At 39.0% G+C, this 26,496-nt stretch overlaps 1 protein-coding gene across 1 annotated transcript in view; it reads right to left on the bottom strand.

The window, feature by feature from the left end:
• Nucleotides 1-26,279, bottom strand: part of kdm7aa (lysine (K)-specific demethylase 7Aa) — a 30,741-nt gene extending 4,462 nt beyond the window's left edge. Inside the window, exons 1-17 of the mRNA XM_014998497.2 lie at nucleotides 26,149-26,279; nucleotides 14,136-14,221; nucleotides 13,408-13,525; nucleotides 13,087-13,247; nucleotides 9,604-9,745; nucleotides 8,853-9,039; nucleotides 8,608-8,770; nucleotides 5,521-5,608; nucleotides 4,362-4,468; nucleotides 4,180-4,271; nucleotides 4,020-4,106; nucleotides 3,637-3,876; nucleotides 1,890-2,014; nucleotides 1,437-1,528; nucleotides 1,255-1,349; nucleotides 1,013-1,167; nucleotides 37-341 (exon numbers count right to left, since the gene is read on the bottom strand). Coding sequence (XP_014853983.2) covers nucleotides 37-341; nucleotides 1,013-1,167; nucleotides 1,255-1,349; nucleotides 1,437-1,528; nucleotides 1,890-2,014; nucleotides 3,637-3,876; nucleotides 4,020-4,106; nucleotides 4,180-4,271; nucleotides 4,362-4,468; nucleotides 5,521-5,608; nucleotides 8,608-8,770; nucleotides 8,853-9,039; nucleotides 9,604-9,745; nucleotides 13,087-13,247; nucleotides 13,408-13,525; nucleotides 14,136-14,221; nucleotides 26,149-26,246 — 2,341 coding nt within the window. The 5' untranslated portion in view covers nucleotides 26,247-26,279. The remainder of the gene's footprint in view (nucleotides 1-36; nucleotides 342-1,012; nucleotides 1,168-1,254; nucleotides 1,350-1,436; nucleotides 1,529-1,889; nucleotides 2,015-3,636; nucleotides 3,877-4,019; nucleotides 4,107-4,179; nucleotides 4,272-4,361; nucleotides 4,469-5,520; nucleotides 5,609-8,607; nucleotides 8,771-8,852; nucleotides 9,040-9,603; nucleotides 9,746-13,086; nucleotides 13,248-13,407; nucleotides 13,526-14,135; nucleotides 14,222-26,148) is intronic.
• Between the last annotated feature and the right edge of the window lie 217 nt (nucleotides 26,280-26,496).

Raw genomic sequence — 26,496 nt, 5'->3', positions numbered from 1 at the left:
TTTCTCTGTTAAGAGTGAGCAGTCTGACTGCCAAACCTTTTGTAGCCTGGTTGCTGATGGGTGGAGGGTTGGGCGCGTTCCTCTTGGAAGGGTGCAGCGGCGGAGACATGGAGGGGTCACAGTACTGGTACTCCGTATTGGGGCTGGGGAGCCCGTGATTGTCCCAGGCCTCGCTGCTGCTGTTGCCCTGGCTGTCCATGGGGCTCTTGGCCCCCTGCAGCGAGCGTTGGGTCGAACCGGCCCACCAGGAATCCTGCGGCGACGGCGCCTCCTCCAGCAGACCAGCCATGGACAGCATCCCCTGAATGGCCTCTTCTGTGCTGGGTGAGGTAGGACGTTCTCTGCAAACCAAACGTCACCAGTCAGACAGCGTTCCTTCACTTTTCCCCACTGTAAAATTACTTTTCAACGCAAGTTTTAAACTTTTGGACACAGAAACAACACAAACAAACAAAAAACTATTATACAGAGCTGCAACTAAATTATTTTAATTACTGATTATTCGGTTATTCCGACGATTAATCAAATTAAAAATGGGCACATTCTGCTAATTTTTCATTTACCCACTTAGCCTTGTTCTAAACAATATAAGAAATGCATTTAAAAAATACAAATAATCATTAATCATTTCAGCCCTACTGTTATGTGATATTTATTACTGTTAATATCAAATTAAATATACATAGAAAGACACAAAAAAACTTTAAAAAAATGATCCTGCTTAGTCTTCAGTCGTTTAGCAAATAGAAATGATTTTGTTAATTCTAACTAATCCAAAGCAAGAAAGTTTAGTCTGATTTAACTTCAAACAGTAGAAAACAAAATATCCGTCTTAAAAATATCTGGTGTCAATGGAGACTTAGATTTCACTTTATTACTCAACTGTGCAGTTTGGATACTTTCAAGGATTTTACACAGAAATCCAAAACTTTCCAAACCTCTAAAACAATAGAAATTCCAACATTTTCAAGGGCTTTCTGTCAGAGTGCTGAATATTTCAGCTGAAGCTCACCGTTTGAGTGGTTTGTGTTTGTGCCTGAGTTTCTGACCCGACTGGTCCAGATCCATGCTGTGCCCTGAGCCGTTCTGCTGCTGCTCCTCCTCCTCATCTTCCTCCTGGGAACTCTCTGAATCGTCGTCAGAAGACGAAGACGACGACGATTTACTCTAAAAAGGACAGGATTTCTCAGTAACCATGGCAACAACCAGCAGGTCTCAGCTAAATGCTTTGAAGGAGAGAATAAGGTTGTTTACTTCGGAGGGAGAGTCGCTGTCTGACTCCACATCCGAGACGCTCGAGTGTCCCGAGGTCTCCTCCCTGAGTTCATTCTTCACCCTCTCCAGTTGCCCTGCAAACAGGAGCAAATCATTCAGCCCAGGGCATTTATAATAAAAAACAAAGCTGGTTTATTGGTGGAAAGTTGCGGTTCTCCTACTGAGGAGCGATGCTTTCTCAGCTGTGCTCTTTGGTGGGCTTTGGTCGACACCCTCCGTCTTTACCGGACTGCTCCCCGGTCGCCTTAAATCTCTAAAACACACAAAAAACAAACCTTTTTTGTAATTTTTGACAAATTAAATTCATTTTGCTGTAAGGAAATTTCCACAATAGTTTTAATTTTGAGTGGCAGATTAATTATAAGGAGTTTTCTACGACTTTAGAAGTTCAGTGAAATAAAACCCAGCGTATCAGGGTCACTGATATGCCGAGTACATTTCTGCCAAAAAACTCAGAAATATTTAGATTAATCTCTGAAAACTTATGGGAAAATCAAGAACATTTCTCCACTTGAAAAGTCAAAAAAGGGGGAAAAAAAAAAGAGGATTTTCCATGAGTGTAAACATCTGGTTTCATGTATCCGGTAGTTTGATGTGTTGGGTTGCTGCCTTACCGGATGATTCTGCCGTTGACCAACATGAGACGTAGGTGGTTGTCCTCCAAGGACTCGGCAGCTGCTGCCGATGCAGTCGACACTTTGTTGAACTTTCCGAGAACCTTGGCACAAAACGCTGGATCCTGGAGGAACAAGGACGACACGTCATGACGGGAAACAAAACCGCAAGATTTATGGTTATGATCAAAATTTACATATCATTCTTCAAGGGCATGGATTTAATTAGTTTTGGACTTTAAATGATTGATTTAACAAGATAAAAACAGGATTTGGCTCCCCCTACAGGGTCCAATGTAAAACTATATCCACATTAGTACCAGGTTAAATCTCCCCTAGAAAGTTGCACCTCTTTGTGTCCACCAACACGTTTCTGGCTTGACCTTTGACCCCTCTTCTGGCTAAAATTGACATAGTTGAGAGAAGCGGCTTTATCCATTTCAAACAGTTCTGGTGGGCTGAGGTTCACAGAGTTTTACAACCATACGTGTTTGAAAAGCAGAAGTGGAGCTTCCTGCATAACCAACAAGAATGCAGCAAGTTGTTTCTGAATGGTAAGTCAACAACAAAACAGTTGTCTTTTCCAGCAGCCATTGCACAGTGCATAGAGCAGTAAAACCAGCTGAAAAAACGTGCTGGAGCCCTGCTTGGGTTGCTAGGAAACAGGTGGAATTCCGCGGGGGGTTGCTAGGAAACGGGCAGTGCCTGCTGATTTGTGATGTTACAGAAGACTTTTGAAATGGCTCATTTTCCAGAGACTATAAAACATTAACTTATAGCCAAAAATAATCTGGTTGGGACTTTAAAAACAAAATAAAAGAAAAAACAGCAAACAATATCTAAATAATCTTTTTCTAAAATGATTTTGTCTTTTCATAAACAACCCAACATTATCAGTTTTAAAATTTTAATTTCATCTTTAGGTTATTCTTAAACTGTTATTGACCTCCAGGCCACACTTTGGACACTTCTAAACTAAAAAACCAGCTGATCTGATCAATTAGAAATCATCCAAGCAAGGGCGTAGGTTCGGTCTATGTTTTGGTGGGGACCTTGACACCCCCCCCCCGGCAGCACAGTGAAATGCCCAAGAGCACCGAACATTTTTGAGAAGGGGGGGGGGAAACCACATTGGCTTAATAACCCCCTCCCCCCAACCATAACCATATCATACATCTTGTGTATACAACCAGATACAGTCATACTCAGCAGATCAGTTCAAGAACACTTTACTTTTTCCTTTCCTACCTCACATTCAGTGCTGACCTTACTAAACACCGGACTTTACAACAAATGCGTTGCGTGATAGATGTCTAACTTATGGGTCCACTCACTGTACTTACAGCCGACGTAGCGAAATAACTTCTAATGTCTGTCCTTTTCTTTTTTGGTGGCGACATGGTCTCGGAGACTCAGAAGGAGACGCGTGTGCCCAGCTAGCCGCCACTTTTTGCAGCTAATCAAAGAACGTCCGACGACTCAACTGACTCCCCCTCCCCCCACCCCCCCGACAGCACCGTTCCGACACGGTCTCGGAGGCTCATAATAAATGTCAAACTAAGAAGCTTCCGTTCCGCGCACCGCCTGTTGCTGCTAATCAAAGATCGTAGATCCACGTTCTTTGAGCCAATATGGCAAAAATTGGTCGGGACTTTTTCATATCCCGTGAATATTGGTCGGGACATGTCCCTACCGTCCCTACCCAAACCTACGCCCATGCATCCAAGTATGAAAATGTGGTGCTCACCTCTTCGAGCGTCCCCACCTCCACCCTCTTCAGCACCTCCATGGTGTGCTGCTCCAGGATGTCCAGGTTGGACGGCGCCTTGGGGGCCTGCTGCTGCTCCCGGAGCCGCCGGGCGGCTCGCCTCGCCTGCTGCGCCTGGCACAGCCTCTCCAGGGCGCGGGTGGTGAGGCAGCCATTTGCTCCCAACGGTACGCCACTTCCCTGAGATTTCACTGGCTTGCTGCCGCTCACTGGTTCCTCCTAAGAGAAGGCAGCGCATGTTTTACTTATCAAAATCAGACAAAAACATATGAGAACACGGACAGGTGGAGAAATACAACATTTCACCAAATAAAACTATATCCAGTTGTATTTCTATGGTGAAATATTTCAAACCTCCTTACCTCCAGGTAGCGGATTTCCTTGGTCAGCTCCTTGATGAGATGGTTGGGCCGGATATTATCTGGAACCTCGCTGGTCGGCTCGGTCACCTGGAACAGCAACGGAGAAGGTGAGCAGACATCCAAACTCTGTGGACGAACCGTGACGTTGAAATGAAAGTACCTCTCTTTTCAACCACGTCCTCAATGCGCCAATTAAAGCCCTGACTCCGTCTACAAGGTAGGTTGGTGGAGGACAGCTGTCCTCACGTAGCTCTGGAAGGACAAACAAAATTCATGGTTTATACATGAAAATCAACAAGACAAATAGAAAGGAATGGTTATTTCGTTCCATTACACGCTCACCTTTTAGCATTTCCAAGAGGTTTTTAGCCACATACCAACAAATGGCCTCAAAGTATGGAAACTTGAAGAGGTCTGGAGTTTTCAGGCGACGCTCCATTTCATAACACCTACAGTACAAAGCATATAGATTATTTATCAGGGTTTGCACACTTTTCAATTAAAAATACTTTATTGGTTAAATGTTTAATTAGATTAAACTAAACGTTTCCCACAGTAAAATTCAAGCACTTCTTAAGCATTTTCAAGGTAAGTTATGAAACTTTTCCAACAAGATTAACGGCTTCAATTCACCTTCGTATGCGTCTTTTTTATTACTGTTATTAATATGTGTTTGAAGAAGGATTCTACAATATAAAGCAGGGACAAGATAAACTAAAATAGAGCAAAGTTTTATGTTTTTAAATAGTCTCACAGTTGACAAAACTAATTGAACAAAATAAATGCCTTAATTTCAGTAATGTTACTTAAAATATAAGATTTTATTCCAATGAGACAGATCAATAAGTCATTAAGACATTAGGAATAATAAATATTCAAGAAATAAAATAAAATAAAGTGTTACCACTAAGTTTTCAAATAGAAATAATTTTGGTAATTCTAACTGACCTAAAGCTGAGCCCAGCCCCGTCACCTAGCAACCCAAACCCTGTCACCTAGCAACCATGGCCTGGCCAGGATCAGCTCTTATTTGGATTTAAAGTGACAAGACGCCCTAAAGCAGCTCATTCTGAAAGAGTCGGGCTAATAATAAATATTCAATACACTGAAACAATCCAAAGAAATTATGTTAAGGTAAATAACCTTCCTGCTCAAATTAAATACTAAAGTCACCAACATTTTTTTTTAGTTTTCTGACATTTAGCAAACAGAAATAACTTTGATGACTAACTAACCTACAAATTGGAAAGTTTAGCCTGATTTAATTTCAGACAGTGAGTGAAGAATGTGTGTATCATTTTATTTGGAGTATGAAAATAGCTGGTTTCAATTTTACATTAATACAAAACTGCAGTTTGAATATCAAGCACTTTTTTAGGACTTTATGCAGAAATCAAGCATTTTCCAAACCTTGAAAAAATGTTCAAGGATTCATAAACCCTGATTGATGCAGAGAAAAGTGATAAACGATTTTAAAAAAAAGCATTTTAGAGGTGCTAACCTGAGCTGCATGCCAATATTGAGGTTGTGAAGGAAGTTCCCTCCAAATGCCATGCAATCCTGAGAGGTGAGAACACCATGGATCCAGCCTGTAGGGGGCAGCAGAGCACAGAGAAACATTTAATCCATCACAAAATACCCCATAAGAAAACAAATTCAACATGGTTACCAACTTTCATTTAAGAGAATGATACAAAACAGACTTTTTTTCTCCTATTGTTGGGCTTTGGATTGTGAAAAAACCTCAAAACAAACTGCAGCCATGACACGCTAAAGTGAGACGAAGCAGATAGTTTGTTTGTAAGACAGACAGGCCTGATAATACGCTGGCTGTCTGACCCACTGTGCTCTCTGACCCCCACTTAATTCCCGCCTCCCTGCCAAAAAGGATCCCTTTCACAAGGCTGCAGAGGAAGACTGATTGGAGATGTCCAGGAGTTGACGGGCCAAACTGAGCTTTGTCTGTCTGGGTGGGGGGCGGGGGGGTACTATCAGTTTCCAAAGTCCATTGAGAAGCTTGATGGACGGATAATCCTGGACACGTCCGCTTCACTCCACTGAATGAGAGGCTCGACATTCGGTGAGTGACGGGAGGCGACCATCTCTAACAACGCTAATAGTTAGCAGCTATGTAATTAGCATTTAAGTGCTGCTAGCAAAAGAGCTAGAGCCTCCCGCAAAAGTATTTACACCCTTTGAACGTCTGCAAAGTTAATCTTCAGGCTGGGTGACAAATGTATTTTATTGATTAATGGAGCTTTTGGTTTTGAAATTAAATTTTTGGGGAAATTGTGATTTTCAGGGCGGCCATCTTGTTTTGACAAGCGAGTTTTACATTTTCTATTTATTTTGACTTTGAATTCAGGTCAACTTTATGGTGGAGTGTTAGCGCCAGGCTAATATTTGTTACTTTTAATTATGAGAACAAAGTCGCAATGTTGAGAACAAAGTAGTAATATTACCAGAATAAATTTGTAATATTATCAGAATAAAGTCATAATTGTATAAGAACTCCAGCACGTAAAAATATAAAACAATAAAATTAGGAATTTTGAACATCTTGTGGAGTTTTGCTGAGCCACGAGTCAGAATTCCTCCTGTGAACCAGGCAAAATGGCCTAGTCAAAGACCTGCCCTAAAACAAATAATGCATGCTCAGACAAACTCCTTTCAGAGATCTAGTAAATTTGCAAAGAAAAATGAGGCTAAAATTTACATCTGTACACGTGCAAAGCTGGAAGAAGCTGCATAATGCATAAATAATTTTTCTTCCACTTAATTATGAATGAATTTATGAATTTATTTATAAAACACTCACTAGGAGTTATAAAAGAATAAAGATGAGCATCGCAAAACAAAAAAACAAACATGCATAAAAGCTACTTACACAAACTAAATAAAAGATGAATAAAATAAGGAAAAACAAGGAGAATCTGAGAACAAACCCATCTTCTATTTCTGCACAGAGACGTTTTATTGTAAATTTAGTCTGATAAAAACAGAGAGATCAACAGTGGGCGTCTTCTGAATATTTTCACAAGTACATCCCAGCTTTTCTTCCACTCTATCCAGATGGGCCAAACAGGAAAACGTATATTTTGATATAGTTCAGTCAGCTTACAAGCTTAAAAACAAAACGCTTCTAAAAATCATGCAGGAATAATAATAAAAAAAAACAGTGACCTTAAGGCACATTTTGTATATTCATCTAATGATAATTTTTAACACACTGCAAAAACAAAATCTTCCAAGTATTTTATATCTAGTTTCTACTGAAAATATCCAAGTACACTTGAAAAAAGACAACTAACATACAAGTAACTTTTAGTAATTGGTTTTAAGTCATATTGATAAATACTGGTTTCACAGGCAGATTATTTCACATAACTTCTACAAAAGTTACTTATAAGTTAATTATGTCTTTTTTAAAGTGTACCAAGTTGAAACTAGATTAGAAAATATGCAGTTTTGTGTTTTTACAGTGTAGAAACAGAAAATCTAGAGACACTATCCCACATAGTTGCACATTTCATTGAATCTCTGTGCCATATCTAATAAATGTACATGCAAGTTTCTCTTAGTTTGCAATCTAATTCGCTTATTTTATTTTACTTTATTTTATGTGAACTTTCATGTTCCAATTTGCTGCTATTTCACCTGAATAAATTACATTTCTATTGTAATTTAAATCAAACAAAATTAAAATGCATTTAAAACAGAAACTCTGGACATAAAACTAATATTTACAAGTGTTTTATATTTAGTCGTTTACCTTATTAATCTGTCTGTTCAGAACATAAACATGCAGACTAGACAGAGCAGGACTGGATGTCCCGTTTCAGGATGTTGTGCAACTATTTTAACAAAGTGAATGCTGAAAGCCAATGACCTCAGCTTCAGGTGAAACCAAAGTTTACATGTACATTAGCTCCAGTGCGTGTTCACAGACTGTACCAGAATCAAACCAGTTTTTTCAGTTCCCATTGTCAAAGAGCTGGACTCAGGCCAAGATGGCTGCTGCTTAGGAGTAAACAGTCTGTCATTATCAGAGCTATCTTTCTCTGGATCAGGAGGGTGAGGAACGACAACAGAAACCGTCTCAGCTAGCAAGACAAAAACATAAAAAACACACTTGCTGCTAATTACTAACATGTTCTTGCATCTCATGTCTATAAAGTGAGAAAGTTTGAGATTTGAAGGTTTTCAGCCAATAGAAGAATTAAATGGACTTAGAAGATATTTCGGGCTTTAATTAGGACAAAAATAGAAAGAAAAGGGGGATTGTTGAGAGATGAATGGGTTGAAATAACAGATGGAGGAATGAACCAATGGAGAAATGGTTGGACGGACAAAAAGTGGAAAGTCGGATGTCTGAATGAATGGAGGGATGGACAGATGGAGAGAAAGATTGATGGGCAAAAAGATCAGCATGGTTGGTCAACAAGACGGAGAATGTTAGAATATTTTCTAAACTCTTAACTTTCTTTAACGCGATCTGAAGAAGAACTCTGCTGAACAAACCAATCTGCTACAGGTTCCATTTGTTTAAAAACATCTGTAAAAACCAGTTGAAAGTGAAACCACAAACCTGTAGGGATGAGCAGGGTGGTTCCTTGGGTAACAACACACTTGTAGCACTTATCCACTTTATCCCCGAAGAACACTTCGCTCTGATTGGGCGAGGAGCTCCATGCCTCGTATAGTGCAAGGTTGGTGGGAGTGGGTTTGATCAAGTAGAAGATCTTCTCACCCTGCCGGTCACAGAGAAACATGTTGGAGACAACGGATCATCTTCCTATTACCCACCCCGTCTACCACCAATCTGAAACTTACCCACAAAACATGGTACCAGACTGAGGTTCCTCCAAAGTCTATGTGGAAGTCCGTGTAGCTGTCTTTAACCCCCATAAGGCAGTACTTCTGGACGAAGGGTTTTGGGAAGAACGAGTCATCAGGCCAGTAGTTTTCCACCCAGGACATTTTCTTGGCCACATCAGGAACCTCGACCAACTCTGCCATCCTACAGGTTGAGGAAGAAAAGCCAAATATTAAAGCCACCTAGAGATTGGAGCTAGTTTTATACACACATTCCTGTCTTCCTATGAAAAAAATGCAACAACATGAAATGTAGATTAAAAAGTAAATTCAGAAAGGATTTTATGCTATGCAGATGATGCATTACTACATCTTCCTATAAAAATAAAATAGTTTGTAAACAAAATAAAATGTGAATTTTTAAAGAATTACATTGTATGCAGACGATTCATTGCAGTTTTCCTCTAATTATCTTGTAATTAGAGAACATATTCATTTACAACATCCACATTTAACTACAAATGGCATTTTTTAAAAAAGAAAATGTATAATTTAAGGTTAAATTTGATTACATTTAGACGATTCATTACAGTTTCTCCTATTTAACCATTTTTAACATCCAAATTCAGCTATAATTCCAGTTACATTAGGGATTTCATTGTACGCAGATGATTAATTATTACTACTTATTCCTATTAAGACATTCCTAATTTGTAATGTAAACTGCAAATGAATAAAGGCATATAAAAAGTTGAATGAACTCTCTTACTTTGTGTCGGAGAACTCCAGGCTGATGAGGTTGAGGACTTTGGGTCGATGGGGTTTGGTGAAATACTTGATAAATTCGCTGAGTTTCATCTTGCTGTCCGCCTGCCGTGCCACATCAATCACGTCGATAACTTTGTCACCACCTAGATGGGAGAAAAGCACTCTTCAGCTCATGGAGGATCAGAGGATAACTTCTGCAGCTGCTGGATTTCTGAATGCCAAATATGAGAAGTTTTTAATTGGCCGCTGAGTGGGCGAGAGGTTCAAAGGGGTCAACAGCTTGCTGCCATGTTTGTGTGCTCCAAGAGACTGAACCCTGAGGGAAACTGGCATCAATGTGGCAGCATGGGGAGGGGCTACAAGGGGATGCAAGCGAGACAATCTGTCCAGACCACTAGTCCCCTGAGGAGGGGAGTGAGTGGAGGTGAGAGGGCGGTTGTGTTTGTTGCCAACGGGCCTTTAGCTTGTAGGGAAATGCTGGTAAAGCGGTGAGAAAAAGTGTACAGGAACTGGATGTTTGATATGCCGAGAGAAAAACTGAGGAAAAAAGCCAAAACAGAGACTCTGTTGATACAGTTGGGGCGCTACAAATCACAGTCCAGAAAGGCTGGACGTCGAACCAGGACAGCTGGTTCTTGTGTTCTCCCCATTCCCCGCCCACACCTCCTTTTTTTATTGCCTCGTTGCATGTTCCTGTCTCACTCTCTCGCCTCTGATGGCCCAGCTGGCCAGTGTCTGATGACGGAGAACAGCTGGAGCGAAGGCAGTCCGTCACACGGTGAGGCGAAGCTGCCAGGAAACCCCACAGACCTCAAACAGCAGCTTCACGACTCCGACAGCAGCACAAACGACCACAAGCTACAGCGTCAGTAACGCTGACACAGTGACGCCACAGTGACACTTTACCACACTTTGTAGCCAAACAAGGCCCTGTGTCAAGATAAACTGTCCCATCTGCGAGGTTTCAGCTCAGATTACAGTGACTTTTTACATCAAGTTGTATTTTTCTGAAGAATAAAAATGTTTTTTACAGTAAAATACAGAGACTGTGTTGGCGTCATGTGACCTACGCTCATATATCCCAATATAGCTGTTCCTGTGGGGAAGAGCTGCACAGAGAGCAGCTGAAACACAAAATCAATCAAGTTTAAGACGGTCAAAGCAATTATTTTAAAGCAAAAAAAGAAATTATTTAACAACTTTTGTCCATACAATATTTTATTAGTAAATAACTATGATGATAGAACATTTACAAGGATTTTTTAAATTTCATCTTAAATGCAGAATGTACATATTTTGTATACAGTTTTGGCTTTATATCTGCTCTGAGTGTGTTGTTCTTTCAGCAAATGTCCTTTTTTGAGTCTGTATATTATAAATAACGATTAATTGATTGCTAAATTAGTTGACGATCATTTTCTTAATTGATTAATCACAATTAATCTGATTGTTTCAACCCTTGTTTTACCCTTTTAATTCTTAACTTATTTAACTCCAAATCAATCAAATCATGAGCTCTTTTAAATTTACTTCCTATTAAAATAAAGATCAATAGCTCAAATCTGTTGTGTCAATATATATAATTGTGTAAAAAAAAACTGAAGCTTTGTTTAGTGAGATACATTTTCAGCACCAATAATTGCAAACTTCACGATCTGGAGAAAGACTCAGCTCTGATTTCCAGCCTTTTTTGAGTTTGTACTCCAATTAATGATTAATTAATTATTTAAATAATCAATTAATCACAATTAAACCAATTAATCGTTTGAGTCCTAGTCTTAACCTTTCATTTCTTCAATGGGAACAAAAAAAAAACACTTAACTCCAAATCAATCACATTATGAGCCCTTTTAAATTTGCTTCCAATTAAAACAAAATGACTCAAATATGTTCCATCAACATCTACTACTGTGTATAAATAACAAGAAATACAAAATAAAGTTTCCACTTCCCGACCACACACTGCATTTGCAGCACCGATAAATACAAAGCCTCGTAAGCTGGAGAAAGATATCAGCCCTGATTTCCACTGTCCCATGTTCTCCCAGGTGTAGAGAAGGCGACCTGACACCCAGTCCCTGGTCACAACACCTGCGCCGTGGCTTAGAGCTCAACAGTGCATGTGGAGGAAGCGATAAAATGAGGGGCAGAGCCTGTAATCTGAACTTAATGACAAAAACACTGGTGGGCTTGGTAATGGGGCTTGTAACAGGAGCTGGGAAGTGGCGAGCTGTCAGTGAAGGAAGCGAAGTGGTCACAGAGAGGGCAGTGAAAGCTTAGCCATCACCCATTTAGAACCCATTCAGCCATTGCCTGATGCCTGATAAGTGGGTTAAAACCCCATGAACCTGGAAACCTGCTCATATCGGCACACAGATGGCGCCTGCTGAGCAGCAGCCACTTAGCTGCCTGGTGTCGGGTCGTTTCATTAGCTTTTAGGCAGAACAGGAGCTGCTGCAGAGAACCCGCCACAGGAGAAACCAGCGTGTTGCTGCAAATGCGGGAAAAAAGGTTGATGTAACGTTAGGAGATACATCTGAAAATTTTAACGCATTAATTAATCGAACAGCCTGATTTGACCTAGAAGCCTCCAGTTACCTAGTTGTCAGCAGCACATTATGGACAACCAACGACAGAAAACAGGTGTTTTCTGCGACAGCAACAAAAGTTGAGCGTTTTTTTACTTTATTGGGTAGCATCGCTAGCTCAGGCTTGAAATTCACAAATTACACCAGCTGGATGAGGACAAGCGACTGTCGCCTAATCACACAGGCTCCACAGGAAATTAATGAATACAGAGAGTTGTGTTTAAAACAAAATGGCTTCCTTAATATAAAAACGGAAAATCTTCAAACCTGTTTGATTTGACAGTAAAGGTGGACAATATGAACTTCAAGCTGAATCACAATCTTCTGTGGTACTACAGTGATTACAAAGCTCACAATAACTATTTATTACTACTTTCTTAGGTTATAATAGTACCTGAATGCCACAGCAATTATTGCCCCACAAACATAAATATTGTTATTGAAAAACATTCCCTTCTATAGGACATCAGTCCCTTAAAAAATAAATTGTGTCACTGAACTGCACATGGTAACTGCACTTAATCATTTATTGATACCGCCAATGAAAAAACGGGGGAGAATATAGCAAAACTCATGATCTCAACAATACAGACAGTTCTGGGGGGGTTTTAAATATCATTAGTTGGAATTTATCATGACAAAATTCCATCACGATAAATGATAAATTCCCACATCTGACTTGGAGACAACATCACCTGCTTTGTGCTTCAAAAAACTAAAAGAAAACAGATATTTGCTGTATTTCAATTGGTCAGATTGAGCCAGAAGAAGATTCTAGTGAGAACCACAACTGCATGGATATTTATACTTCATGCTTACAAAGTTAGGCGTAGTGATTAATCGTGATTAATTTTTTAATCGATTGATGGAACTAGGTTGTTATCAAGCCTCCTTACCCACATACTGCTCCACGTCTTTGACGGAGAAGGTGGGAGGGGGCAGCTTCAGACCCAGGCCCTCCATCTCAGTGATCACGATGGGGTAGTTGAAGCCGTGTCTCTCCAGATACCTGGTGGTCACCTGCTCACCTTTCATCCGTATCAGGATCTCCTCGGCACTGCAAACCAGATCACAACATCCGGCCTTAGTTTTGTTTAGAATCACAAAAAGATTAACGGAATAGTTTTTCTAATAAAGATAAAGCTGGTTCTGGGTTATCTTAGTCATAAAAGAAACAGGAAGAAAACGTTTTTAGGTGTGTGTGTGATGATACACACCTCGGGAAGGTCCTGTGCTGGAGCTGCTTAACAAACACAGAGGTACCAGCCTGGACCGGCTTCGACCCGTCATCTGGCTCCGTGTAATCGTGTCTGTGCCAGTTGTTGCGCCTTTTCACTGCAAAACAAATACAAACATCTTATTTATTTTTATTAGTTTGATAAAAACTGAAACAATTATTCTAGTAGTAGATTATTTCATCAATTAATTGTCAGAATAATTGATTAATTGGATAAAATTTGACACATTCTGCAGTTTTCATTTAGCTGAAACAGCCAGTATAAATTTAAACTAATAGTCTTTTTTGTCATGATTAACCGATTACTAAATTAGTTGACGATTATTTTAATAATTGATTAATCTGAAGAATCATCATTATCCGTTATCCTGCAAATCATGGAAAAAAGAAAACATGAATTCCCTACTTAACCCCTGTGCTCTTACACAGAGGAGCTTGTCCAATCAGAGTTTACAACAGCATTCAATTAGCCCGTTAATGTCTGGCCTGAGGGGTCGGAAAGGTCAACCCAGCCCCCCCACAGCCTCTTAAGTAGAGAGAAAAAAAACTTAGACTTGACTAACACTCCAGAGAGCCGCGTTTCCCCCGGGAGCAGTCCAGCATGCAGAGACTGAGGTGGTGGGCAGTTAATAAAGACAATGAGAGGCTGTGAGTACGGCTGGGGGAAGGAGGCAACTGACGTCTGCCAATAACGACGGCGTTACTCACTCAGGGAGGGTCCGTGTTTGACATCGCAGTTGGGGCAGTGGTAAACGTCGATATCCACGGCATGGTGCTCCTCAACGTGAACGCAGCTGAAACCAGGCGGAAAAACTTTGATTAGCACCAAATTTAAATGTTAAATACTTTATTTAAAACAGAAAAACACTGAAAGAAAAACCAACGGTATCCATCAATCAGGAGTAACATCAGTGTGACGCAGGGGTTACAAAAGCTGAGTGGAAATATTTATTCAACAGATTGTGACCATTAAACTAACTTCTTCCATACAGAAACGAACAATGGAAAAACGTGCGTCCAAACGAGGCGATGCAGCACCACAGAAAACGCTGTAGTAGTTCTGCCAGGCCCATTGGTGGCGCTATGATGCTGCCACATAATGCAAAAAAACACAGTAATACCGAACACTGGACGCATGTAGACACAGCTTAAACAACAGAAAACTTTGAAAAATGCGTCTAATTTTGTCTAAATTTCTGTGAGTTTGGGTTTTAATTTGAAAGGTCGCTTGTGTTGTTGCCGTGTGTTTTTCCTGCACACGTAGTCTAGTCAAAGTACAGAGCTTGACTAGGCCAATTCAAAGCCATCAAGCTTGTAAAAACTGGCAAATTTGGACGATGATATCAAACCTTTAAGTCTAACAAACTGTAAAAACTAATTTGAAACAGATGCAACAAATCATTGCATGTCTCACTCACACCGAATCGGAGGAAAAACACTCACATCACCTGAACGTCCAGCAAACATTGTGATGAACAAAAGCTACAATGCAAGCAAAGCATTGCAAGCTGAAGAAGAGAGAGATTAATTCACACCAGTACAGTCGACGACTCTGCAGCAGCAACACCCACTCTGCAAGCCGAAACTGTTCTGCAACAGCCAAACCACAAGCTTGTGCATTCCTCTGCTGCACAGCGAAGGGCCATTCCAGAGCGGCGCGAGTTAAACAGCAGCTGGGTCTGAACTGCGGGAAACTCTGGCAACAAGTGCAGCGCGATGACGCCAACATCCTGCGTGACCGGGCCGGACGGTGGGGAACAAGAACCGACCATGTCGGGGCAAAAGCAGCAGAATCAGGAGGGTTTGGTGACGTAGAGGACTTTTAAAAACTAAAATATAAAAATACATAAGTAGGAAGAAGGATTGGTGATCAATAAGAAGTAAAAAAAATTACACAAACAATACGGATTTGGTGACTGAGAAGCTTTAACAAAATAAGTAAATACAATTTTTTTTTAAATACTAAAAGTACGAAGAATGGTTTGAGAAAAATTTTCCATAAGAAAATAAAATTGAATAAAATTAAAGTTTTAAAAAATATTTAAATGTGTAAATTTCCATTAAAAATAAGAGTTTATTCATGTGAAAAGTTAATTAAAAATTAAAAATGTAAAAAAATATATATATAAAAATAAGGGTTTGTTGGTGTATGAGGTTTTTATATAAATAATAAAAAATAAATTTAAAATAAACAGGAGTTTCTAAATAATAAAAAAAATAAAAAATGTAAAAAAATAAATAAATCGGGATTTGTTGATGTGTGAGAAGTATTTATTTTTAATAAAACTAAATAAAAACAAGAGTTTGTAATGTATGAATTAAAAATAACTAAAAATAAATAAAAAAGGATGGGTTATTGATGTACGAGAGGTTTTTTAAAAACTAAAAGAAAATTAGGAGAAAAAGAAGCGCTGCTGATGTAAGAGAATCTTTCAAAAATGTAAAAAAAAAGTAAATAAAAAACAGTTTGCTGATGCATGAGAAGCTTTTCAAAAGAATAAAAATATCCACAACAGTCTGAAGATGGGAAGGTTTAACTACGCCTCCATGTTTCGTTTTCCTGCTAAAGCTGCTTTGCAAAAAAACATTTCATGTTTTCTCACATTCCAACCTCAAATCAGGGGGATGAAGCAGCACAAAATCCACAGAAAAACAAATTACATTTACAGTATAATTAAAAATTGAAACTGTCTTGTTTACAAAATTTCAAAGCCTGACTTTTTCTCTCTCTATAAAATATTAAAATAGTTTTATGCCACAGAACAACACACCTTTCAGACTTATATTTGTAAAGAAATGTAATTTTTTTCACCTTGCAGCTACTTCTAGTCGGTCTATCAAACTAACTTTTTGGTTGAGAACCAACAAGGCCATGACGAATAGCAACAGTCGCATCGTTTTGCTGCTTCAAAGTAAAAAAAAAAAAAAGCCTGGAGCTGAAATGAACTCGGCCATGACCTGCAGGAAACTGTAACGGAAATGGAACCAAAGAGCCAGTAATTAATCAGGAAGAAGCGAGCCGGTACCGGCCCAAATGACTTCGCTGCACCAACAGGAAGCCAACAGTGGCTTCCTCTCACTCGGTTACCACAGAGCCCCTCAGCTCACTAAACATCGACTGCAGAAGGTTTTAATCAGGCAGGCTGAGGGCTACTAACCCAACAGTAAGTCCATCCAGGATCTTCTCACGTTCTTCACTGGTTGTTGTGGCTCAAAACTACTGATTTGTAACAAACTTCTCCCAAAAAGTTGCAGGATTTATATTTTTTTGGTGTGAATTAATATTTTTCTTCGACTTGGGGGTTTTGTTTGCATCTTGGCATTTTTATAATAAACAATAAAGAAACGGTAGGCTGCCTACTTTGGTCAAACATGTAAAAAGGAACTGCAACAAACCTGTGAAATGGTTCAGGAAGTAAAATTAGGAGCTTAAATATAAAATAACGTCAAAGAACAAAGCATAGAACTAGATTTGATAGATCTGCCCTTAACGATCAGGTACAATCTCACCAATACCCGATTTAGATTTTTTTCAATATTAAATATTGAAATCAGATTGGTGCATCTCTCATTTATGACAACTTCTTTTATTCATTTTTTCAAATTTACTGATATTTACTAATGAAATTGAGGTGAAAAAGAAAATAGTAAAAAAAAAAAAAGAAACGCTTAAGTCAGTTTCGTTGTGAAATTTATCAATAATTGTTCTCAATAAATGATCAAATAAATGCCTCCCTGGTTGTTTCTAAATCAGCTTTAGCTTCTTTATGGGACACATTTGGTAAAAACGAATAAAAAAACAAAACAGGGAAAATGTCTTTGCTTTGAGCAGCAGCAGCCCTGAACAGCTCATGTCTCGGGAATCTCTGCTGACTGTGAGTAACAGCTTCATGCAGCCAGGTCGGCTCAGATGTGCGAGGAAAGCACCATTTCGTTCTTTCCTTTATGACACACATTAGGAAATAAACACTCTGCGCCATAAATGCCTGCCTGACTCAGCTTAACCAGCAGCTGCAATGCAAGCTGCAGGAATCATCGACCTGATTGAACAGAAAGGGAAGTTCTTCCTGCTTCGCTCTGGGTTTGATTGCATCACTGCGACCAAAGTTGACCTGTATGAGCTGCACGGTTCGCACACTTTCCCCACTTTCCAAGCTGGAAGCAATACAAATAAACTAAAAGAAAGAAAAAAAAGCAGTTTCAATTTGCAGTATCATTTAAAATATAGCAAAATTTTGTTTTCAAACGTCTCGTGAACAAAATAATTCATCTAATTTCAATAACTTTAACATATGAAATACAAATCATTGAGCATTATGAGTAGTAAATATCATTTCCATTGAAACAATGCAAACAAATCATGTTATAGTGAAATTAAATGTTTAAAAACATACATTACAATATAACAAGAAAATGTTAGTCTGATTTAACTTCAGACACGATAAATTGTCCAAGAAGTTCTGATGATATTATTTTTGAGACATTTTCACGTAATATACTCATAAAGGCATAATAATTTCAAGTTCATCCAAAAAAACTTTGATGTCTTATTAACATTTAACACTGGAACAAAGTTGTAAGCCTGGCGGGCCACCAGGCTTTACTTGCTCGTGCCAGGCTATACTTGCTTGTTTTATTTTACCTAAATGTTGTTTTTATTGCAGTTTTAAGCTTTTAAAGTTGGTGTTTAGGTACTTTAACACAATTATTTTGTGATATTTTAAAATTTCCTGTAAATTTTAAACATTTTTAATCTCAAAAACAGGGTACGTTGCTGGATGACTGCACCATCGCTTACTAAAGTTTCTGGAGTAAACACTATGTAATATATTTTAAATATCCAAAATAAAATGAATTTTGAAGTCTCTGTAACCAAAATTGCCCTTCATCAAAAGAGCTGGTTGAGACCAAAACACCAGACTGAAGACTTTTATCATCCAGTTTTTGGTAGAAAGAGAAAAGACAATCATGTAAATGGAAACCATCGAGCTCATTTTAGTTTGTAATTGATTTACTGATTACTACAACATACTTACTGGTTTCAACTGTAAATAATATTTCCCAAATTAAGGCTTTTAATCAGACATCAGAATGACTAAAATTGAAATAACTGAAAATTGAAGCACTTTCAAGGATTTTAAGAGATAGAAAGTTAGACAGTTGGTAGAAAACCAGAAGCTTCACACGGTGTACAGCTAATCTGACTCCTATAGATAAAACAAAACATGTGTGTGTTTGGCTAACGCACACACGCTCTTCCCTCCGCTTCCTCTCATCAAGGGCCTCCTTCCTGTGCGACTGAGAGGGCTTATTCATTAGTCGGCGCTCCATCAGGGGTTCATTGTCCCCACAGATCAGCGCGGAAACACAAAGGCTGGAGGCGGGCGCCGCCATTATTTTAAGCTCTAAATAACCGCTCTGCATGGGACGGCGACACACCCACATTAGGGAGCTGGCACAGCCCTAATGGGTGGTGATGGAAAGGAGATGAGGGCAGTTAAACACACCTGGCAAGCTGTTACCTACAGACACAGCACTGAAAGTCTCACTTTTAGTCACGTTAAGCTATAAAATTCTGTGTTTTCTTTCAGGATTTTATGTAATGTTCGTACATAGAGTTACTCTGTGCATAACTTAAGTTCTGTTAATGTCCAAGAGGTTTGATAGAGAACACTACTGAGTAAATTAGGCATGTAAGAAGAAGAGAAAATGCTGTGGAAAGAGAAAATTTAAGGGTGAATTCACACCAGCCCTGTTTAGTCTGCTAAACTTAAGTTTGTTAGCCTAGCTTTTTTGGACTTTTCTGCCTGAAAACCTTGGTTTTGGTTTGCTTTAAGTGAAATCTGATGCAGTTTGAATGCAAAGCAGGAAGTGGACTACAGTACAAGGCATTCTGGGTAAATAAAGTTCTGTTACCAAAAACAAAAGAGAAATCCTACAGCCACTACAATCTGACGCCACTCCATTTGTGTTTACATTTTGTGAAGAATGAAATTGCAGTCAGTGTCGGTGTCATTTCCTTCAGTGGTTCTTGGTGCAGCGCCACCACAGGCGAGGAGGGGAACAGGATTTTCCAAAGGGTTTGGTTCATTTGACACAAAAGCAAACCGCAGCAGCTGAAAATGTAAATAATGTTGCAACTTTGGTCCCCAATTGAACTGAATCCACCAGACTATCAGGTGGCCCACATAAGAAAAGATTAGCCTGAAAACATCTTGTCCGTGATTAAACATGGATGTGGCAGCGTTATGCTGTGGGGTTGCTTTTCTTCAGCAGGGAAATCTGCTTCTTCCACTATTTACAAATAGAAATCCAAAAAGCATGGTTTGCTTTAGTAATTTTTGTTGGGGTGAAACAAGTAATCGAATTAATTGTGATTAATCGATTAGTGGAATAATTGTCAATTGATAAATCGTTAACTGGAGTATATATTGCCTAAAAAAGTCATTTGCAGGAAGAACACACTCACAGCAGCAGCTAAGACAAAACTGTACAGAAAATATACATTTTGGATTGAATAAAAAAGAAAAGCCTTCGTAAATATATTCTACCCAAAACTACAGTGGGATAGTTTCAGCTTCATCTCAATCAAATTCTGTAAAAGCCAAAATCTCCTATTATTTAACACCTTTTTCTATCCAATTATTAACCAGTTAACCCAAAAATTAATCAAATCAACCAACAAATTATCAGGCGTTCACTAAAGGAATGATATGCTGTTGCATTTTATGCAATAAAATGTTTATTTCGGTATATAAAAAGAAATTTAATTACCAGTTTGCCTTTCTGAAATTCATTTCTAAAGTTATATCTAAAAAGGATTATGAAAAACCAGCAGAATGTGCCATTTTTTTATTTGATTAATTGATTATTCTAACGATTAATCGATTATTAAAATAATTATTAGTTGCAAAAATGTTAGGTAAATTTCCTTTTATGCTACAATTGTGTACTATTTTGTCTATTTAGTCTAACTAAAATTAGAAAAATAGCAGAATGAAGGGTTTGCAAAGCACTGAGGACTTTAACAGCAATAAGCATCCAGATGAATGAAGATCTACCATTTTTGGTTTTACCGGTGAAACCCAAAAATGGTTTTCACCGGTAAAACCATTTACCGGTGAAAATGGCCGGTAAATGGCCGTCCAGTTGTCGTAACGTTACGACAACTGGGGAGTCTCTGCAGTGAGCAAAGAGGCGCACTTTGTTGTTTATAGTGTGTCGGGGAGCCAGGAGGAGCTTAACAGCTTAATTGTGTCTGGTGATGCCTTAAGGCTACTGCAGCTCTGTTTTCACACACGTCTTTGACATGGCGTGTCCCACACACTCAACCCTCCTGAGTCCAAAAACAAACTCATCTGGTGGCTTTTACAATCCTGTTTACATGAGATGGTAAGTAAATAAAGAGCTACTAGTTTCCAAACTATTTAACATAATGATGGGCGATTAATCCAAATGATTTTTTTGGTTTGTGAAGATAACACTGTAAGAGTAGGGCTTAAAATTTTTAATATGGCTTAAAAATAACACATCCAATTATTTTTTCCTGCCAGATCCGATTTTCATAAAAAAAATTTCCTAAGAAATAAATGACTAAATATTTTTAAAAAGTAGCTTTTATTTCAGGCACCCCTTCAGGGAGTTGGACAACAGAGTATTAGGGCCAGGCTACAACAATTTATGTTTATGAGAATATAGTAACAATATTAGCAGAATAAAGATGAAATTTTACCAGGACGTCTTCTAGATCTGAGAAAAAAGTTTTAATGAGATTGTTAATTTATTTTCCACGTTGGCATTCTTACAAAATTACTACTTCATGCTCCTAATATTACCACTTTAATGTCCTATTACTAGCACTGTATGCTTGTAACGTCACGACTTTATTCTTGTAAAAAAACAACAACCTTAGACTGACCTTAATATTTTGTCGTAGAGTTGACCTGAATTCAAAGTTTTACAGCTTCTATATTAGCAGCTAGCTACCAGTAGTTACAACCATGTTGAGTCACAGATCGCAGTGAAGATATCTGTGTGCGACACAAAGTGAAGCCCCACAAAAAAATAGAAATTTACATAGAATATTAAATTAAATAGTCCTGCCACAACAAAATTTAAGACCTGGGATAGCTAGAGTCCTAGTTAGCAAGGATACATTAGCAGCTGCTAGCTTCTGAGTCACAGAACGCAGTGAAGATCTCTGCACACGACTGTGAACTCCCACAACAAAACAGAAAAAATATGACATTATAAATAGTCCAGATGGCACAAAATTTAAGCTGCGGGATTTGGATATTTAAGGCCAACTCATTGTTTTCCAATTAATTTAAGACATTTTAATGCCTTAATTTTAGATACATGAATTTAAGACTTTTGAAGGATCCCCAAGCTTAAGCGAATGCCGTTTCCATGGTTCCTAGACTCAACTTCCCAATGAATACAAACAGGAACTCTCTTTAACTTATCAGACACCTCCGATCTGGACATCTCCATCAGGGACAGCAATATCCCTTCTTTCATCTATACATCCACTTAGACTTTGGGTAAACACGAAGAAGGCCCACGGCTGAAGCAATCCGTCTCTCTTTAGTGCGCTCACACTCCGTTGGACAGTGACGGATCGTCCATTGAACTTGGCTCCCCGGAGCTCCCATCAATCACCTCCCTCTGTCCCATGGCGGACCGCCGATCTATCGTCACCCCTCACCCCCCATCAGGAAATCAGACAATGGGAGGGCCTGAAATCAACACTGGGATCTGACTTGACCTGCTGAGGGTTTGCAGAGTGGCTTTTATTTCAGTCCACCCTCAGTGAGTTGGACGATGGGGTTTTGTTTAATTACAAGGATGTTGTTACAAAAACACGCAATTTTACCAGAATAACGTCTTGAAATTACGGGAAAAAAGTTGCTTTAATGGGAAAAGCTTCTAGAGTCATTAAGATTTGAAGCGTTTCTTTTTTCATAATGGACTCACTTTGTTCCTGATGTGTTAAAAGTTTACCAATTTCTATAAAGTATTAACTGTGAAACGTATACCAAAGTATAACTTCAAGACATAATGTTCCTCATCAAATTATGTTATTTAACGTGTTGGAGTTTTCATAAAAGTATGACTTTATTCTGGTAATTTTACAATTTTGTGACTCTATTCTGGAAACATTTCGACATTACTCGGGTAACTTTACTACAATAACCTTACGACTTTATCCCAGTAACTTTACATCTTTGTTTCAGTAACATTAAGTCTTTATTCTCATAAAACTATGAACTTATTCTCATAATATTGGCCCTAAGATTCTGTAGAGTTGACCTGACTTCAAAGTCCAAATAAGTAAAAGCTGAAAAACAAGATGGCGGCCATTGGCGAGTTGACATCACTCATCACTATGGAAACCCAAGGAGTGCACTAGTGAAATAAAAATTAAAAGTCTAGATTTTCCAAAAATTCAATCTTCAAAACTCCAAACCCAATCAAAGCAGTTGTAATGTTCCACTCTTTATTACAATACAACCACAAACATCGATGGGATTCATTGGGATTTTACAGGACAGTAAATACTTTAAACCAGGTTTTGCTGCAGCTGTCTGCCAAAGTTTTGACATTTCTGCCCATTCCTATTTGTAGAAAATCAATTCTCTGATTAATTGGACACACATGTCTCAGTAGGTTTGCAGCCATCCAAGAAAAGTTTTCTGTTTAAAATTATGGCTGTCTTAATGCCAAATCTAGGGATATCAACTGTTTAGGTAACTTTTGAAGGCAAGTTGTTGCACTGGTTTTTATTTAGTGGCTAAAGAAATATGCTTGCAGCACTTTTCATATTATTTATGAAGGTATTTTCACAACTTTACACTACACAGTGTTGGTCTACGAGATAAAATCACTGTAAGCACATTGAAGTTTGTGGTGACAAGGTGACAAAATGTGAAAATAAAGACAAATGTAACCAGTCGGAACAGCAAGAGCACACAGAGAAGCATGAGAAGGGTCAAAAGGTGAGCGACTGGAAAACATTTCTTCAACAAATAATTGTTTCCATGTCCTTGCTAAAACCTGAGGTTTCATGGCAAATAGAAATAATACAAAACAAAACTTGCAGCTACCCAGAGATATTGGTGTTGAGAAAACACTGGACGGGGAGCATCGAGGTGAATACACACTTCTCTGTTGCCTGGTGACGTCGCCGTTCACTCATCTGGCGCTGATAAAGCCCAGAACTTAGATACCAAAAGACCCAGGCGATGGAAAACAGGGAACACTTCAACAACCGAGGGAGAAAGACAACGTTCCCCCCACACACACAAACACAAACCAAGCCAACAAGCGGAGAAACGAGCATTTGGAAGGCCGAGTTCCTCTCATTTCCACTCAATCGACTTGCCAGAGAATATCCCCCTTCCTTCTGGCCAGCCTCGTGGGAAAGAGGTGGAAAAAGCGGAAGCTTTTGGAGGTGCGCCCTGTGCGTTTGTGCCCATTAGTCATCAATGGGGGAACCTGGACCGTTTGTTCCTTTCCTTCGCGTTGGCACACGACACACACAGCGAGTGTTTTCTGGCTGCGGAGAGCCACGAATTGTGACAGCCAAGTTTTTTGGCAGGACACCCGATGGTTGGTTACGCAACGGCTTCCGTCATTTCAGCATGAGCAGAAACAGATTGTTGTATTCATAAACAGTTGCTGTGGAGATGCGCCCACACAGGCTGAGTCAAAAGATGGTCTGGATCAGCCTCAGGGCCGCGGGGATAAAAAGTGAGCGCTGCAGAAAGTGAATAAAATCTATGACGACAGTCCTGATCCAAACAAAACTGAGTTTGTCAGGGATACCCAACTCCATGGTCCGTTAGGAATAATTAAGGACAACTACTACAACCTGGAACAATTAATCGTGATTAATCGACTACCGAAATAGATGTAAACTAATTTAGTAATGCTTAATTGTTAACTGGAATATACAGGCAAAAAAATTGCTAAAATTTTGACTGAGTGCTTTGACCTGGATTGCTACTTTTAACTACATCCTGTTAAAGCTGAAATAATTACTCATGATTAATCAATCTACTGAAATAATCGTCAACTAATTTAGTAATCAATTAGTCATTAACTGGAGGATACACACTAAAACAAGATTTGCTGAAAATCACATCGACTGCTTTAACCTGATCTACATCCTCTAGGGCTGAAACGGTTAATATTTTACTTAAATAATCATCAACTAATTTAGTTTTTGTGAAAGAACACCACACTGAGAGCAGTAATTAAGCAAAACTTTATAAAAATATATTAATTTTCCATTTAAGAAAAAAAAAAATGTTCTTCCCAGAACTAATAGAGTGGCATTGTTTAGCTTCACCTGACAAAAACAAAAATCTCCTATTAAGCATCTTTTGCTATCCAATTATGAATCAATTAAATAAAAAAATAGTCAATCTACAAATGATCAAGTGTTCACTTATTGCATTTTAGGCAATAAAATGTTTATTTTCTTACGTATTTTCAATGTTGTATAAAATAAGCTCTCATAATTAACTGGAAAATTAATTGCCAGTTTTTTATCCAATTAATCAATTAATCATTTGAACAACCAATTACTAAAATAATCGTTAGCTGCAGCCATATATCCTGTACAACTAAGCAAGCAAATCAGTCTTCTTATGCCATAAAATGTTACATTGTAAACCTCCAAAGTTGTTCACGGTGTCAGACTAACTTGTAAAATGTTGGACAGCAAGGGTACAGATGATTGGGTCATATTACACAACAATAAATTCATGCAACCAACACCCACACAAAATGAATCATATGACAATCTCACGCAACAGTAACTCACTTGAGATCATAATGAGAACAGTAAATCAAAAAGGAAAGCGGAAAGTAGGACAAAGAAGTAACCTGAGGACAACTACACGCTTTGGTTCCTTTAAATTATCCCGCTGTCAGCCGCTAGGGGGCTCCTGCCATGTGGCTCCTCCGCTTGAAAGAGGGATTTAAATTTCTCCAGCTGTCAATCAAAAAGCCCAATCATAACAAGCCCCTTGTTCTCTAACAAATTAGTTAAGAACATTACGTGAAAATATGTATTTTTTCTTGAAAATAAAAAACAACTCTAGAAGTGTCTGTAAAGTAAACAAAAACCCCACAAAGTGTTTCCAAACAAACTACGAAGTGAGGTGAATCTAATCAAGTTTAAAGTAAACTCTAAAGGTCGAGTTCACTTTTAATAATCGGGTCAGGCAGATTGGCGCTACGCAGTGTGTTTTCTAACACTTTATCCTATAAATCTCAGTAAATTGTAATATTTTTATTTAGAGAAAACATGCAGGCTTTGTATGTTCCGATCACTGAACTAAGCTTTTGATCTCGGGCTGACTGACACAGCGCTGTCTTCTTCCAACATACACACTCAAAATAAGTATTTAACTCGATAACGTCAACTGTGAAAGGATTTAAGACCTCCTAGTTCAAGTCGGGTGATTTAATGTGTCCAGCTGAAAACCTATTTAAGCTCAAAACGATGTGGAGGACATCGCAACCCCACTTTAGCTCGTTAAGTCGCGTCAATAGACGATTTAAAACCCCCGTCGCCCACCGCTAGTGTTAGCAAGCTAACTTAGCCACCAGTCAACACCGCTCGGAGAAACCGTCGGCTTTACCAACTAAACAACCAGTGTTTGTCGCCTTCACCGAGCCACGTCCGTTAAAGACATCCCAAACAACCTACCTGCCGTGAAACCAGTCCTTACAGATGTCGCATTCGATCATAAACCGGCTCACATCGTAGGGCTGCCGGCAGACACAGTACAGCGGGGCCGCCGCCATCTTCCTACTGTCCCCAAACAACGCAGGAATGAAGCGGGCGGGGATTTAACCCACAGTCCGGAAACACCCGAGGTGAGAATTTAAGCATCCGGAAACACCCGAGGTGATAACGGGGCGTCCGGATGAAGCCGAGGACAGAGATGTATGGCAGAGCGTTGTAACATATAATCTGAGGCAGGTAGAGCATCCAAAAATTGTAGTCAATTTAAAGTAGTACTTCTTCATCATATGTTTACTCGTGTAAAAGCAC

Source organism: Poecilia mexicana, unplaced genomic scaffold (genome assembly GCF_051168715.1).
Source record: "Poecilia mexicana isolate PSO_F unplaced genomic scaffold, ASM5116871v1 scaffold_23, whole genome shotgun sequence".
Lineage (NCBI taxonomy): Eukaryota > Metazoa > Chordata > Actinopteri > Cyprinodontiformes > Poeciliidae > Poecilia > Poecilia mexicana.
The sequence above is the reverse complement of the archived record's forward strand: the minus strand, read 5'-3'. Positions and strand labels throughout refer to the sequence as shown.